This window comes from Gambusia affinis, linkage group LG03, assembly GCF_019740435.1.
Source record: "Gambusia affinis linkage group LG03, SWU_Gaff_1.0, whole genome shotgun sequence".
NCBI lineage: Eukaryota > Metazoa > Chordata > Actinopteri > Cyprinodontiformes > Poeciliidae > Gambusia > Gambusia affinis.
The window spans coordinates 25,885,209-25,902,286 of record NC_057870.1 but is presented as its reverse complement, the minus strand read 5'-3'; the positions used below and the strand labels follow the sequence as shown (position 1 = coordinate 25,902,286).

General features: G+C 41.5%; 2 protein-coding genes across 2 annotated transcripts in view; one reads left to right on the top strand and one right to left on the bottom strand.

The window, feature by feature from the left end:
- rfk (riboflavin kinase) lies at positions 1-3,995 on the top strand. The gene is made up of 4 exons (XM_044112606.1): positions 1-582; positions 1,837-1,988; positions 2,405-2,507; positions 2,664-3,995. The coding sequence occupies exons 1-4, from the start codon at positions 501-503 to the stop codon at positions 2,834-2,836; spliced, it is 510 nt and encodes a 169-aa protein (XP_043968541.1). The 5' UTR covers positions 1-500; the 3' UTR covers positions 2,837-3,995.
- A 6,242-nt stretch (positions 3,996-10,237) lies between these two features.
- The window catches only part of pcsk5b (proprotein convertase subtilisin/kexin type 5b), a 93,113-nt gene continuing 86,272 nt past the window's right edge, over positions 10,238-17,078 (bottom strand). Inside the window, exons 31-37 of the mRNA XM_044112605.1 lie at positions 16,188-16,424; positions 15,454-15,687; positions 15,198-15,378; positions 14,906-15,123; positions 14,524-14,624; positions 13,991-14,195; positions 10,238-12,633 (exon numbers count right to left, since the gene is read on the bottom strand). Of these exons, the coding sequence (XP_043968540.1) occupies positions 12,227-12,633; positions 13,991-14,195; positions 14,524-14,624; positions 14,906-15,123; positions 15,198-15,378; positions 15,454-15,687; positions 16,188-16,424 (1,583 nt within the window). The 3' untranslated portion in view covers positions 10,238-12,226. The remainder of the gene's footprint in view (positions 12,634-13,990; positions 14,196-14,523; positions 14,625-14,905; positions 15,124-15,197; positions 15,379-15,453; positions 15,688-16,187; positions 16,425-17,078) is intronic.

The window sequence follows — 17,078 nt, the reverse complement described above, 5'->3', positions numbered from 1 at the left end:
GTCAATGACATCACGCAGAGCGTACGTGACGCAGAGGGTTTAAACACATGCTATAAACGTAACCGGCGTTTTCTAAGCTTGATCTTCATCACCACACCACGTAGCAGCCGTTCAGAAACAAGTACTGTCATCCTCCGGGTTGCTATAGAAACAGTTGTCTTTAATTTATCCATGGTTTCACTCTCTTCAGGATCTGTTAGTGGCTGATGAAGGTAGTTAGCACTGCTAGCATAGCTGGTGAACTTTCATCATCATCTCTGCTTAGTGACTGAGGTTCAACTTTAGCCAGCTTGCGGGAGGCACCTTGGTAGGAAAAGCTGACCATACACTCAGACTCGGGCACTGGAGCTTAACTTCAAAATAAATATACACCGGTTTTCTCATAGTAGTGTGATAGCCGTTAAAACCGTTCCAGTTGAACAGCCAGGCTCACTTCCTTGTGCCGTGTTCGAGGTCATTCTGTAGCCCCGTCTAACGGAGCTGTTCCCGGGATACAAAACATGAAGAGCCTCCCGTACTTCTGCCGAGGAGAGGTCGTTCGAGGATTTGGAAGAGGAAGCAAAGAACTAGGAATCCCTACGGGTGAGACAAGGAACAGGCACCAAACTGAGTTAGATAATATGATACATAACTGTCTACGTAAATAACGTAAAGTCTATGACAACAGATTCTTTACTGATTCTCGGAATTACGCAGAGGCTGGATCTTAACGTAACCAGTCCATCTAAGTGGTTTTGTACGTCACCGAATCAGTAATTTATGCTTTACGTGAGCGTTATTCGCACAAATCGTTATACATTTGTACGTAAACGGATCTAATCTTTTTACGTAGGCATGTGAGTTGCGTAACGGAACTTGACTGATGCTAAGAGTGCAGCTGTTGACTCAGCATGTCCTTGTAATTCTGTCCAAAATGTAAAGTCGTGTTTTATGTAACCTGACATAAATAGAGGAATTGAGCAGACGGACACAGACCAACCCATGAGAAATAAAGAAATGTATATGGAGTTCCTTGGGTTGATAGCAGAGACACTTTTCTTCTTATAACTTTTATTTTATCCATCGTATCCATTTTTATCAGGAGGAGTCAATAATGCCAGCGAACCGAACAAGTCTGCATTGTTTAACATCTGTCATTTCAAAACATGATTCAGAATTTAACAATTGTCCCCAAACAATATGGTCATACAAAATACTTGCAGCTAAAATATGTTCAATATCAAATGTAAAAAATAATTAACGTTACCGAGGTAGTAGTTTTGAATACATCGTTAATTAAAGAAACTAAAAGATCATTCCTTTTATTTGTAAGTATATACAGTAACATTATGTGTGACTGGTTTTATAGTTAAATAATAAGCCAGTTCAAGTTTTGTGAAAAGTAATTTTTTCAAACTTTCTCCAACAGACATGAACTTTTTCATTTTAACAAACAGAGCAGGTTTAATTTAATCAAAATTTCAGATAACATAGTTAATGGAAGTTAATTTATAATTATTACACAAATAATTAAACAACAAAATCATCCAAATTCAGATATGCTGTGTGACTTGGCCATTAATTTGTTTTATCTGGTGCTGCATTGTCAAGGTCAGAATAAATCAACCAAACTAAATAAACCTAAGCAGAGTTGCAAATATAGTCTTTTTTGATCAACTTTATTTGTATCATATAGAAAGGGAAAAAACCATAATATAATAAATTAGTTGTTCCCTTCTAAAAATTACTAATTCAGCCACTTACATCCTATAACATTTATCTTCTTACTTACTTTTGCCTGTTTCTCTGGTTTTTATTCCTCTTTTCTTCTTCTGTCTCTTATGTTGGGATTTACAGCCAACTTCCCGGATTCGGTGGTGGACAATCTTCCGGCAGATATCAGCACAGGAATCTATTATGGCTGGGGTTGTATCGGGAATGGTGACGTTTACAAAATGGTGATGAGCATCGGCTGGAACCCTTACTACAAAAACACAAAGAAGTCCATGGTAAGCTCAAGTTGGGTGGCTTGTATTTCAGTCATAAAACTCATCCTCACTTTAAACCTTAATTTTGTTTTAATTACAGCCCAATATTTAATTGAAGTAATTTTAAACCCGTTTGGTATCCTGGTGGTATGTGTGTTTTATTCAGTTGAAACCATTAATCATCCCTGGGTAACAAGATTTTTAGATGAGAACAGAAACAAAATCCCTGTACATTTGACCTAACAAGATGAAGTTACTCAAGTTTTTCTCTGTCTGCACTGATTTGGGCAGATATGTGTTCACAGCATCACACATCAGGGTCGTTTTGCTGTGCTAAAAGGAAAACTCCAGATGGAATTGTGATTGATTAAGCATTTCAATAAATTTTGGCAAATTATCTGCTTTTAAAATTTATGTAAATGTCTTTGGGGTTTTAGGAGACGCACGTCATTCACAAATTCAAAGAAGACTTTTATGGACAGACTCTGAGTGTCGTTCTGGTGGGCTACATCCGCTCAGAGAAGAGCTTTCCCTCACTCGGTATGCTGTCATCTGCGTTTTTAGAAACTGGAATATGAAATTCATGCATTTGTACTTTAGTAAAAGAAACGAATCAAACACAGTTTCTTCCCCTTTCTTGTGCTATTTATCTCCTGACGCACAAACTGCCTGCTGCCTTTTTATCCTTGCTGACAGAGGATCTCATAGCGGCCATCAACAGTGACATCGAGGAGGCCAAGGTTAAGCTGGAGCTCCCAGAGCACAGCAAACTGAAAGAAGACAACTTCTTCACCAGCGCGACCAACTCGTCTCCGGTCTCTTCCTCATCCGCTGCGTCCACGTCTCAGTGCATCATCAACGGTCACTGACAGCTGGCAGAGACGGCAGCGCTTTGTGCCCTGAGCACGTTTCTGTTCACATGTACATCGTTATTATAAAATCTATCGGCTGTCACATAAACAGTCAACCTCTGTTTCTTTTCACATGGTTCTGTGTTAAAACGCTGTTTTCTGACATCTGTTGTTTAACTGCACACAGCCTGAACTGTATACATTCTTGCATTATTATCTGGTTCTTCTGTATATTTTGAATCTTTTAGTAGAGGACAGATAAAAATCACTGATCAGATGTTTTTTTTTTAGCTTAGTGTAAACAATGATTTAAATGAACCATAAACTCAAAAAGTGATAATTCATTATCTTCATATACCTAAGTCAGCATTGCAGCATCATTGTTCATAAAAGATAACATTGTGTAATCCATCACTATCAAAACTAGAATTAAGTTGCAATTTATATAACTTTCTTGATATGTTTTAATATTTAATCCTGTCAACACCGTTTGCTGCAGAGTTTCTGTTGGAGCTGTTATCCTATCTGTCTGAAATCCTACATTTGGCCAGATTTGTGGTATAAAAAGCAGAATACACAAAGGCGTAGTATCCTGCAAGAAAGTGCTATTTATCTCCTACAACTGCAGGATTTGAATGTGTTGATCCTTGATATCAAGGTCTTGGTTTTATCAGCCAAGCTGATTAAGGTGATGAACGATTTGGGGGGGGGAAACACTAAGCTTGAATGACTAAGCATTTTTTTTTTGTTCCTTTTTATTAGGTATAGTCAAACATTTATGAATGATTAGAATAAAAAAATATTTGTATTTAATGTGTATATACAGCAAAAGCCTTACAAGTTTATGAACACAAATTATTTTTTTACATAATTGTATGTGAAAGATGGAAACAGACAAACTGCTGCCCATTTAAAAATATTTCAGTTTTATGTTTTTGTGAATGTGTTAAAAGGAAGGAGTATTTTCTTTTTACTGTTTCTTTTAAATTTGAGATGACAGGAAATTGTGGATGTGAAGTCTTTACATTCTCTGTAAAGCCTGTTGTTATTGCTGGAAACCTGCATCTGTAATTTTTTAGGTCTATGTAATTCATTAAAGCCTTTCCTAGGCCTGAAATTATTATCCTGTCATAAATGTTGTCTTCTTACATTATAAAATATGATGCATTAACCAAAAGCACCTGGTTTCTTTTTATTATTGTTTTTAAATTAATTTTGTTTTAATCACAAAACAAAATATTTAATTGAAGTAATTTTAAACCTGTTTGGTATCCTGGTGGTATGTGTGTTTTATTCAGTTGAAACCATTAATCATCCCTGGGTAACAATATTTTTAGATGAGAACAGAAACAAAATCCCTGTGCATTTGACCTAACATGGCTCCAGAAGATGAAGTTACTCAAGTTTTCTCTGTCTGCACTGATTTGGGCAGATATGTGTTCACAGCATCACACATCAGGGTCGTTTTGCTGTGCTAAAAGGAAAACTCCAGATGGAATTGTGATTGATTAAGCATTTCAATAAATTTTGGCAAATTATCTGCTTTTGAAATTCATTTATATGTCTTTGGGGTCCTAGGAGACGCACGTCATTCACAAGTGAAGTAATGACGTCATTCACAAGGGAAGGAATGACGTCATTCACAAGGGATGGAATGACGTCATTCACAAGGGAACGGATGACGTCATTCACAAGGGAACGAATTACGTCACTCACAAGGGAACGGATGACGTCATTCACAAGGGAACGGATGATGTCATTCACAAAGGAAGGAATGACACCATTCACAAGGGAACGGATGACGTCACTCACAAGGGAACGGATGACGTCATTCACAAGGGAACGGATGACGTCATTCACAAGGGAAGGAATGAAGTCATTCACAAGGGAACAGATGATGTCATTCACAAGGGAAGGGATGATGTCATTCACTGGGGAACGGATGACGTCATTCACAAGGGAACGGATGACGTCATTCACAAGGGAAGGAACGACGTCATTCACAAGGGAACGGATGACGTCATTCACAAGGGTACGGAATGACGTCATTCACAAGGGAAGGAATGACGTCATTCACAAGGGAACGGATGACGTCATTCACAAGGGAACGGATGACGTCATTCACAGGGGAACGGATGACGTCACTCACAGGGGAACGGATGACGTCATTCACAAGGGAAGGAATGACACCATTCACAAGGGAACGGATGACGTCACTCACAAGGGAACGAATTACGTCACTCACAAGGGAACGGATGACGTCATTCACAAGGGAACGGATGACGTGACTCACAAGGGAACGGATGACGTCATTCACAAAGGAACGGATGACGTGACTCACAAGGGAACGAATGACGTCACTCACAAGGGAACGGACGACGTCACTCACAAGGGAACGGATGACGTCACTCACAAAGGAACGGATGACGTCACTCACAAGGGAACGGATGACGTCATTCACAAGGGAACGGATGACGTCATTCACAAGGTAAGGAATGACACCATTCACAAGGGAACGGATGACGTCACTCACAAGGGAACGGATGACGTCACTCACAAAGGAACGGATGACGTCACTCACAAGGGAACGAATGACGTCACTCACAAGGGAACGGACGACGTCACTCACAAGGGAACGGATGATGTCATTCACAAGGGAAGGAATGACGTCATTCACAAGGGAACGGATGACGTCATTCACAAGGGAACAGATGACGTCACTCACAGGGGAACGGATGACGTCACTCACAAAGGAACGGATGACGTCACTCACAAGGGAACGGATGACGTCATTCACAAGGGAAGGAATGACGTCATTCACAAGGGAACGGGTGACGTCATTCACAAGGGAACGGATGACGTCATTCACAAGGGAAGGAATGACACCATTCACAAGGGAACTGATGACGTCACTCACAAGGGAACGGATGACGTCACTCACAAAGGAACGGATGACGTCACTCACAAGGGAACGGATTACGTCACTCACAAGGGAACGGATGACGTCATTCACAAGGGAACGGATGATGTCACTCACAAGGGAACGGATGACGTCACTCACAAAGGAACGGATGACGTCACTCACAATGGAACGGATGACGTCATTCACAAGGGAACGGATGACGTCATTCACAAGGTAAGGAATGACACCATTCACAAGGGAACGGATGACGTCATTCACAAGGGAAGGAATGACACCATTCACAAGGGAATGGATGACGTCACTCACAAGGGAACGGATGACGTCACTCACAAAGGAACGGATGACGTCACTCACAAGGGAACGAATTACGTCATTCACAAGGGAACGGTTGATGTCACTCACAAGGGAACGAATGACGTCACTCACAAGGGAACGGACGACGTCACTCACAAGGGAACGGATGATGTCATTCACAAGGGAAAGAATGACACCATTCACAAGGGAAGGAATGAGACCATTCACAAGGGAACTGATGACGTCGCTCACAAGGGAACTGATGACGTCACTCACAAGGGAACGGATGACGTCACTCACAAGGGAACGGATTACGTCACTCACAAGGGAACGGATGACGTCATTCACAAGGGAACGGATGATGTCACTCACAAGGGAACGGATGACGTCACTCACAAAGGAACGGATGACGTCACTCACAAGGGAACGGATGACGTCATTCACAAGGGAACGGATGACGTCATTCACAAGGTAAGGAATGACACCATTCACAAGGGAACGGATGATGTCATTCACAAGGGAACGGATGACGTCATTCACAAGGGAAGGAATGACACCATTCACAAGGGAATGGATGACGTCACTCACAAAGGAACAGATGACGTCACTCACAAGGGAACGAATTACGTCACTCACAAGGGAACGGATGACGTCATTCACAAGGGAACGGATGATGTCATTCACAAGGGAACGGATGATGTCATTCACAAAGGAAGGAATGACACCATTCACAAGGGAACGGATGACGTCACTCACAAGGGAACGGACGACGTCACTCACAAAGGAACGGATGACGTCACTCACAAAGGAACGGATGATGTCACTCACAAGGGAACGGATGACGTCATTCACAAGGGAACGGATGATGTCATTCACAAAGGAAGGAATGACACCATTCACAAGGGAACGGATGACGTCACTCACAAGGGAACGGATGACGTCACTCACAAAGGAACGGATGACGTCACTCACAAGGGAACGAATGAAGTCACTCACAAGGGAACGGACGACGTCACTCACAAGGGAACGGATGACGTCACTCACAAAGGAACGGATGACGTCACTCACAAGGTAAGGGAACACCATTCACAAGGGAACGGATGACGTCATTCACAAGGGAACGGATGACGTCATTCACAAGGGAAGGAATGACACCATTCACAAGGGAACGGATGACGTCACTCACAAGGGAACGGATGACGTCACTCACAAAGGAACGGATGACGTCACTCACAAGGGAACGAATTACGTCACTCACAAGGGAACGGATGACGTCATTCACAAGGGAACGGATGATGTCATTCACAAAGGAAGGAATGACACCATTCACAAGGGAACGGATGACGTCACTCACAAGGGAACGGATGACGTCACTCACAAGGGAACGGATGACGTCACTCACAAAGGAACGGATGACGTCACTCACAAGGGAACGAATTACGTCACTCACAAGGGAACGGATGACGTCATTCACAAGGGAACGGATGATGTCATTCACAAAGGAAGGAATGACACCATTCACAAGGGAACGGATGACGTCACTCACAAGGGAACGGATGACGTCACTCACAAAGGAACGGATGACGTCACTCACAAAGGAACGGATGATGTCACTCACAAGGGAACGGATGACGTCATTCACAAGGGAACGGATGATGTCATTCACAAAGGAAGGAATGACACCATTCACAAGGGAACGGATGACGTCACTCACAAGGGAACGGATGACGTCAATCACAAAGGAACGGATGACGTCACTCACAAGGGAACGAATGACGTCACTCACATGGGAACGGACGACGTCACTCACAAGGGAACGGATGACGTCACTCACAAAGGAACGGATGACGTCACTCACAAGGGAACGGATGACGTCATTCACAAGGGAACGGATGACGTCATTCACAAGGTAAGGAATGACACCATTCACAAGGGAACGGATGACGTCATTCACAAGGGAACGGATGACGTCATTCACAAGGGAAGGAATGACACCATTCACAAGGGAACGGATGACGTCACTCACAAGGGAACGGATGACGTCACTCACAAAGGAACGGATGACGTCACTCACAAGGGAACGAATTACGTCACTCACAAGGGAACGGATGACGTCATTCACAAGGGAACGGATGATGTCATTCACAAAGGAAGGAATGACACCATTCACAAGGGAACGGATGACGTCATTCACAAGGGAACGGATGACGTCATTCACAAGGGAACGGATGATGTCATTCACAAGGGAACGGATGATGTCATTCACAAGGGAAGGAATGACACCATTCACAAGAGAATGGATGACGTCACTCACAAGGGAACGGATGACGTCACTCACAAAGGAACGGATGACGTCACTCACAAGGGATTAATTACGTCACTCACAAGGGAACGGATGACGTCATTCACAAGGGAACGGATGATGTCACTCACAAGGCAACGGATGACGTCATTCACAAGGGAACGGATGATGTCACTCACAAGGGAACGGATGACGTCACTCACAAAGGAACGGATGACGTCACTCACAAAGGAACGAATGACGTCATTCACAAGTGAATCATAGCTGTCATCAACAGTGACATCGAGGAGGCCAAGGTTAAGCTGGAGCTCCCAGAGCACAACAAACTGAAAGAAGACAACTTCTTCACCAGTGCGACCAACTCGTCTCCGGTCTCTTCCTCATCTGCTGCGTCCACGTCTCAGAGCATCATCAACGGTCACTGACAGCTGGCAGAGACTATCTATTGTATTATGTTAATCTATCTTTGTGGCATATATTCTTTGAGGCTAATAAAGAACAGTCTTCATCAGGCTGGTTCTAACGCTCTCAGACTGCAGAGGGATTTGGGGTTCTTGGTCTTGTCTCAGTATCTCAGGCATACTGTGCGTTCTACTATTTCATCCTTTCAACGCCGTCTGCTGCAGAGTTTCTGTTGGAGAAATTTTAAGATACCGCTGCAGGATTTGAATGTGTTGACCTTTGATACAAAGGTCTTGGTTTCACGAAGCTGATTAATGTGATGAACCACTTGGGGGGGAAAAAAACACAACGTTTGAATCACCAAGCATTTTTTCCTTTTTATTAGTTATAGTCAAACAGTTGTTGATGATTAGACTGTATCTGATGTGTGCGTACAGCAAAAGCCTTATGTTTATGAACATACATTTCTTTTACATAACTGTATGTCAAAGTTATACAACAGATAAACTATTTCCCATTTATAAATATTTCAATTTTATGATATTTTGTGGGGATGTGTTTGAAGCCCTTAAATGAGGATTTTCTTTTTACTGTGTTCTTCTTTCTTCAGAAAATATTAACCAAAAGAGTGTGATTGCTTTTTATTGTTGTTTTTATATTGTTTTAATCAAGGTTGAACATTTAATTCAACTAATCCAATGTCTATCATATCATCTGTTGTAACAATTTTCTAGAGTTCCTGCAAAGGTTAGGGCTACTGACTCTGACTGAAAGGCTCAATCCTTTCTGTTTTAATTTCCCGTCATGCTAGCAATTAATGACAATTAATTGCTAGTGGTGACTGGTATATCTTAAAATGCTAATAAATAAAAGGGGAGTGACGTATGAGAAGAACTTCCTTGATGGAAGGAAATATCCCTTAAATCTTAGTGAAGATAGAGTTGGTGTTATATTCTGAGCAGACATATTTAGCAAAATGTGTTATGCAATTAACCACCAATGCTAGTTTTTCTCTTGTAGCTAAGTTCACAGTAGTATAAACTAGCTTCCAAAAAACTATAACTGTTGGGGAAAAAGTCTTCCAGCTACAGCTCAAGTTATTTATCAGTCAGTTTACTTTGTAGCCTAAACAAAGCAGGGAAAAGGTTTCTGTGGGAATAGCCTTTAAAAGATCCAAACGTCTCAGGGTCACATGCCAGACTGCTCCTCCGAGGTCACAGTTAAATAAAAACTGAGCTGGATTGTTACAGCTAAAAGCAGATGAGCTGCTTGCTATCACAGTTGATTTTCAGAACTTTGACTTTAGTCTGACTTCCCTGCACACAGAGCCAGTTGCCCGACAGCTTTCTACTGGGGCAGCTGGTATAGTAGAGAAACCAGATCACATATACTTAATCTTTGTTACAACCTTCCTCCACTCTTTCTCTCCCCATCTCCTGTCTTATTATTGAATATTTAAATATATGTAAAATATAAGACAGAAAAAAAATCTTTATTCACCCACAACAAAATACATTTCTTTACTGAGATCTGGACTTGACTTTTCTTAAAACATCCAACCAAACAGGAAGTCTCTGTAATCTTCTAAGCATTTATTCATAACTTAAAACAGTTTACATGCAGTTTGACCCTACAGGGAGGTGTCTGGTATCTCAAATGATATTCACAGACATTTAAGAAGCTACTATCTTATATTCTACTTGAATATGTTTCCTAATTTACTGTGTGTAAAACTACCAAGCAATCTGAGTCCTGAGCTGGAAAATAACACTGCATGTTGGCAGAAAATGTTGTGATCAGTGAGGACATATAGCACATTTTCTAATTCCTTTCATGGGTTAAAAGTGAGTACTCCGTAGTTTCTAACAAAATAAAATAAGAGGAAAGGACACATTAGGGCACATGGCAACATTCAGACAAAACAAAGGACAAAACAAAGACTTGAGTGAAGGTGGTGACCTCACAGGGCCATGAAACCACGTAGCTCAGCCTCCCGGCAAAGTCCGATAAGATGGTGTTATCAAGGCATGATGTCCTTGGGAGCGCTCAGCTCCACAGCTGCATGGATAACAGGAGGGGATGAGATGGGAAGGAGCGTTATGTTTCCATGTCTTCAAGGAGACTGGAAATGTGCAGCCCTTCCAAGGCAACACTGGAAAAGCCAATTCAGATACAGAATGTCTTAGGTCGGGTAGATTATAAATTTAAATCTTCCCTAAAGTCTCCGATACATCTCAGTTCACAATTATCCAAATTAGTTTGGTCGTTCCTCTGAGCCGAAACTAGCAACTTCTCCAAGATCCGATTCCATCCTGTTAGTGAGTTTTAGCATCCTCAGCTGGGTTGCGAGTCTCAGCCCAACAAGCTCACATCCAACTTGTGTTCCTGTCCACACCATCAGTCTGAGTGTTCGCTAGTTTGGCCAAGTCTGTCACAAATTTGCCGATAAACCAGGTATCCGCAAGCTCCAAACAGCAGAAATCCTGTTATCATGAATAAATCCGTGGTGTATCCCGCTGGGTGTGTCCCTGCAGGACAAGAGGGCTCTCCTGTGCCCAGTCTTCTCGTCGAGAAAATTTGATCAATGGCATAAGATAAAAATCCACAGAAGAAATTTGTATTCCTTATAAAATAAATCTAAAATGTTAATGCTAATGTTTTTGTTAGAAAAAGAGAGGAAATAGGAAAAACCAACATATTTTATTAGTCATGACTGTTGTTAGGTACGACTTAGTTTCTGTTACCAGAAGCAGCCATCACCATTTACATCCAGCTTGGTGTTTTCACAGTAAACAAGTCTGACAGATGAGTGAACCCCACCGTCTCCCTACTGTCACACTGACTAGTCACAACCTGAGACTTTAAAATGAGGCCCAGACTTTAGGGACCTGATATAAACAAAAAACTTAAAAATACAAACATGACAGGAAACATGTGGAAAAGACTTCTGAATTTTAAAGGCAAAAATTACAGTTTTAGTCATCATCTTTCAATGAATAAAAAGATATTACCCTGCTGCCACCATAAAATGTGCTAATAATCTTAGTAAAGATCACAGAGAAAAATCATTTGACTTAATTACATTGATGTATCGGTTAGGTCAGTTATTAAACAAGAAACATCTTCACAAACATAATCATAAGCAAAATCTACCACTTTAAAATAAGACTGCCCTAAAATAATTATTTAATTGTGTCATTAATTAGACTGTTAAGGCTTCATAAATAATAATAAGCTGTTATAAATGAAACTTCTCATAGATTCATAGAATAATTATTTAGCAAGGCACTTTCCGCCTTTAATGTCTGTCATTTTTTTAAAATAATACACAATAATTCTCTATTATTGCTTTATAGTGTTCATAGCGTTACTAATGAAATGCTATTACTTCTTAATAATTAATTTATTAAGGCTGTCTTATTGTAAAATGGTACCAAAAATAGGTGTGAATAACATTTTTGCACAGCTATTTTTGAATGTTTGTGCTTCATCTGTATGAGTAGCTCTCATCGTCATATTCCAGCTCAACATCATCATCATCCAGAAGGCCGTACTTAAATTTCCGATACACGACTCCGTCTTTACTCATGTACACGATGTCCTCGTCGTCGTACTCCTCATCGTTCTCACACTCAGTGATTCTGTCGCTGTATTCCCCAAAGGAGGAGGTGGTGGGCTGCGGTGGTCTGTCATCGTTCATGTTCAATTTCTGATAACCCCCACCTTTGGTTTTGGACTTGATGGCGAACCACTTGGAGCGGGCAGAGAGCAAGACAAAGATCCCTCCACCCAGAATAACGATACTCATGACACAGGCCAGGACATTGAACCTGGCACTGCTCCCTAAATCCTCACCTGACCTCATGACAAAGTTGACACCGAGGATACAGCGCACTGAAAAAAAGAGAAAACATGTATTTATAAGAATACATTAGATAATGCAACCAGCAGCTTAGCATGGGTTCTTAACATATTTTATTAGCAATGACAGAAAATAATGATGTTTTATCACATTTGGACAACAAATGTTCTGTTGGGTTGAGGACAGGACTCCCTGCAGGCCAAGACAGATTATTTCATGTTATCTGTCCCATATATTTATGGTCATCCTGGAACAAGAAGGTGACATCCTCAAACTGTTCCCAGGAATTTGGGACCATATAGCTGCACAAAATGTCATGTTGTGCTGAAGGATTAGGAGCTACTTTGATTGGAGCTGAGCGGCTGCAACCAGTTCCTGTAAAGCAGCTTTACTGTATCAAATGTTACACTAGACGCAAAATTGGTTTCCTGGCAACTGCCAAGCCCAGATTTGTCCTTTGGATTTCCAAAGAAGCGTGATTCATTACTTTACTTCACATCTTTACTGGTCCAGAGTTCAGTAAGGGCGTTCTTCATCCCACTGCTTCCAATCCTTTGCACTGAACTTGATTTAGGCATATTTAGTAGCACCTAACTGTATTAATTTAAAAGTTTTTTTCCAAGAGAGTGATTTAAGTTTTACTTCACAGCAAAACAGCTGTTTGCAATGTCAATGAGTTATTCTTTCAGCAATTTACTTTTTTCACCAGAAACCTGATACTTTCCGACAAAACTGACAGGTTTTACTTGACAGAAACCTTCCTGTTAAGACGCAACAGAAAGTTTTGTGTCTACAAGAACAGAGAGGTGCTGTTCTCTCTGCTGCTGCTGCTTAAGTCATTAATAACAAGGTTTGCGCAGCAGCATTTTATGATTTGATCACTAAAAGGAAACCACCCCAATCACCCTTTGTAGAATCTTTTATAGGACATTCAAACTTTTACTTTCTTTTCATGAGCAGATTAAATAACTTTGTTGGCATTGACTAGGGGTCAGCGACCTTTATAATACAGGAAGTAATTTTAACACTTTAATATAAATTAATTTCTTCTAAGGCTGCAGAACCTTCTTGAATCTTAAACAAATTTAACTTAAGTTCCATAAGTTCACTATGTTGCAAAAAATATTGGGTCACCCCTCAAAATAATTGAATTAAAGTGTTCCAGTCCCTTCCAGGGTCACAAGTATAAAACCATCTAGACAAGCTGACTGCTTCCATCTAACATCAAAGCGCTGCAAGTGGAAATCATGTTAAAGGTGCAACATGATTTCCACTGAAAAACATCCAGTTTATGATTAAAAATGTTTCTATTCACAAACCAGAGAAGACATTTCCATTGATAAGATGGCCATAGAGGTCTAATGGGTGATGCAGTGTGTTCTTGTTTACTGTATGAAGCCTCGCAGTCGCAGCACTCTCTGGGTATTGATTTGTCGTCACGTGGCGTCTTCTGTCGACAGCAGCTCAAGCAGCGGCCGTCATCGGCCAGGATGTGGCTCGGGTGGCAGAGGGTGCACTGCCACATGCTGGGGCCCCAGCAGCCCTCACACGATTGGTCACAATGTCTGCAGTTTGGGTCATCGCGCTTCAAATCCTGACGGGGAAAAAATTATCCCTCATCTACTGCTTTTGCATTTATTTCCTAACAATTTAATAAATGCAATATTAAGTACAATATTAAGTAACTGTGACATATTATTTATTATTGTATCTGCTAAAGCCAAAAGTTAAACAAGGGTTGCTTTTGATTTGTTAAATTATTGCATTAGTAAAATGGGGCTCTACCAACTCTCTTCTGACGACAGCTCATTATTAAACAGATTCAGAGTGTGTGTTACTGAATTGAGTCAAATCTCTTAATTGCTTGTTGTGTTTCCATGTTTCTAATTTTGTTTGTTAGTGTTGTGTGTTCTTTCTGTTACCTTAGAGGCCGGGTAGGAGCCTATAAAACAGGGGTTGTCACAGAATCCGCCCTCAAAGGTGAAGCCGTCATAACAGGACAGACAGGACAAAGCGCCCTCATCTGGAGGAACAGGGAAATTACATGAAGCACTATATCTTTGACACATGAACCATGATTTCAAAAAGCTCAGCAGAAGTACATCTTATTAAAATCTTATACCTGTTTCAGCATTTATTCTCAGTTCGAACCCTATGTTTGATCTAAAACCAATCGTCTTTACAGAGAGATAACTGCAGAAAATACTCATGTGTCTATGGTTTATCTCTCATCACTCCCCTGGAAACACAGGAAGAGGAAATAAAACCTCAGAGCATCAGAAAGCCACGGCAGCTTTTCTTTACCGTTGCAGGTCTTGCAGGTGGGGTGACACTTGTGACAGTCTGTGGACCAGATATCTTTGTAGTACCCTGGAGGGCAGCTCTTCAGGCATTGCCCCCATGGCCTCATGTACACATAGCCCTCCCTGCATTTCAGACAGTGTGTGTTGCCACTGCCTACACACTGGCTGCAGGAGGGGTCACATCGCTCACAAAGCATGGTGGTCTTGTTGCCAAAGTGGCTGAAATTGAACAAGGATTAGTATTTAAAGTATGTTACAGTGATCAGGAAAGGGTTTTTAAAATGTTTTCTAACCTCTCAGAGCAGGTTTCAACACAGCTGCTGGCCTGTTTAAAAAATCCTGGTTTGCAGGTTTTGCAGTGTTGACTGTGATGACCAAAGCAGGACTCACAGCTGGGGTGGCACTGTTCACACACACGATCAACTTTGTCCTCGACGTAATAGCCCACTGGACACTTCTTCACACAGGTGGTGTCTAAAGGGCGCAGCCACAGAGATGTTAAAGGTTTCCTACTCTATATGCATCCAGACGGACACCATGGCGACTCACTCAGTAGGAGGTGCGGCTCGTTGCAGCTGAGGCAGTGGTCTTTGCCTGGACCGTCACAGCGGCGGCACTGTGTGTGACACCGCTGGCAATCACCGTTCAGGTCCATGTACGAGTCCATGGAGCACTGACTGGTCCACACACAGTGTCCGCTCTCATCCACACGTCTGTTGGTGTCACAGCTGAGGCAGTCGGTGGGTTCATGGCCTGAGCAGGTCAGACACGACTTGTCACAAGCTGCAGGAAGAAGAAGCCATTAGGACCTTCCAGAAGAAGTCAGCTGTATCCAAGAAAACTCATGGGAAACTTTCTGGAGGGGAAAACCATAATTTTAGCTTTTTTTATTTGTCATAATAGGTGGATAAGTTTCCTTGCAGCAAGAAGGTCCTGGGTTCGATTCCCGGCCCGGGGTCTTTCTGCATGGAGTTTGCATGTTCTCCCTGTGCATGCGTGTGTTCTCTCCAGGTTCTCCGGCTTCCTCCCACAGTCCAAAAACATGACTGTCAGGTTAATTGGTCTCTCTAAAATTCTCCCTAGGTGTGAGTGTGCGTGTGAATGGTTGTGTGTCCTGTCTGTTTTCTGTGTTGCGCTGCAACAGACTGGCGACCTGTCCAGGGTGAACCCCGCCTCTCGCCCGGAACGTAGCTGGAGAGGAACCAGCAACCCTCCTGACCCCATTAGGGACAAGGCTGAACAGAAAATGGATGGATGGATGGATACGTCTCCACCTTCCCTACCTTTGCATTCATTGGTGTTTTTATCATGGTAGGAGTTGCTTGGACACCTGGCCAGACATTCTCCATAGTATCGGACCGCTTTAGGGTTGCGACACACATCGCAGTCATTCTCGTCGGGTCCGTCACATGAAGCACAGTCAGCATGACACTGCATACACTCCTGCTCATTGTCGAAGTAACCTTTAGGACACTCGTCCACACACCCAGCCTCGTGGAGGAAGTAATAATCTGCACATTCTGAAACAGAGAAGATAAATTACGCAACAAGCATGAGTTGGTGTAATGAAACACGGGACAGTAATGTTCAGCTGGTTTATTAAAAAAATTTTACATTTATTTTTCCAGTTCACTCATTTAGTTTAGTAAAACCAATTATCACGGTTTACCAAAAACAACACAGTTATCAACGTTCTCTTGTTTTTAAGTCTGTTTTAAATTTTTTTTTTTGAAGGGTCAGATCAGATTACATCATAAATGTTTTTTTTTAATATCTATGTGATGTTTCAGAAAAAAGAGCGAGCTAATCTAATTACATCAACTTTTAATAATGGTCTACGTTAAAAAGCAAGCAACTACTTTTTTATTTTTGTTTAATCAAATTCTGACCACATTGACCCAAAATTGTTGTGGTTTTTGATTGTCCTCCATTTGTTTCATGTTATACTAAAATATAAAGTTTTTATCAACTGTCCTCATTTTTTTATTACTTCAAACACAATCTTAAATAAACCATTGAAAATGTAATTTTCTCTTCACTTTAAGTGTCAGCAGAACTTGGAAACTAATAAAAAGCAGCATTGTGCTTCTGTTGTTCCTGCTCCATGTTTTCATTTATCAGTGTTCGTGTTTTCTCAATTTAGATTCTTTGCTGTTGAGAAAGCAGACAGAGAA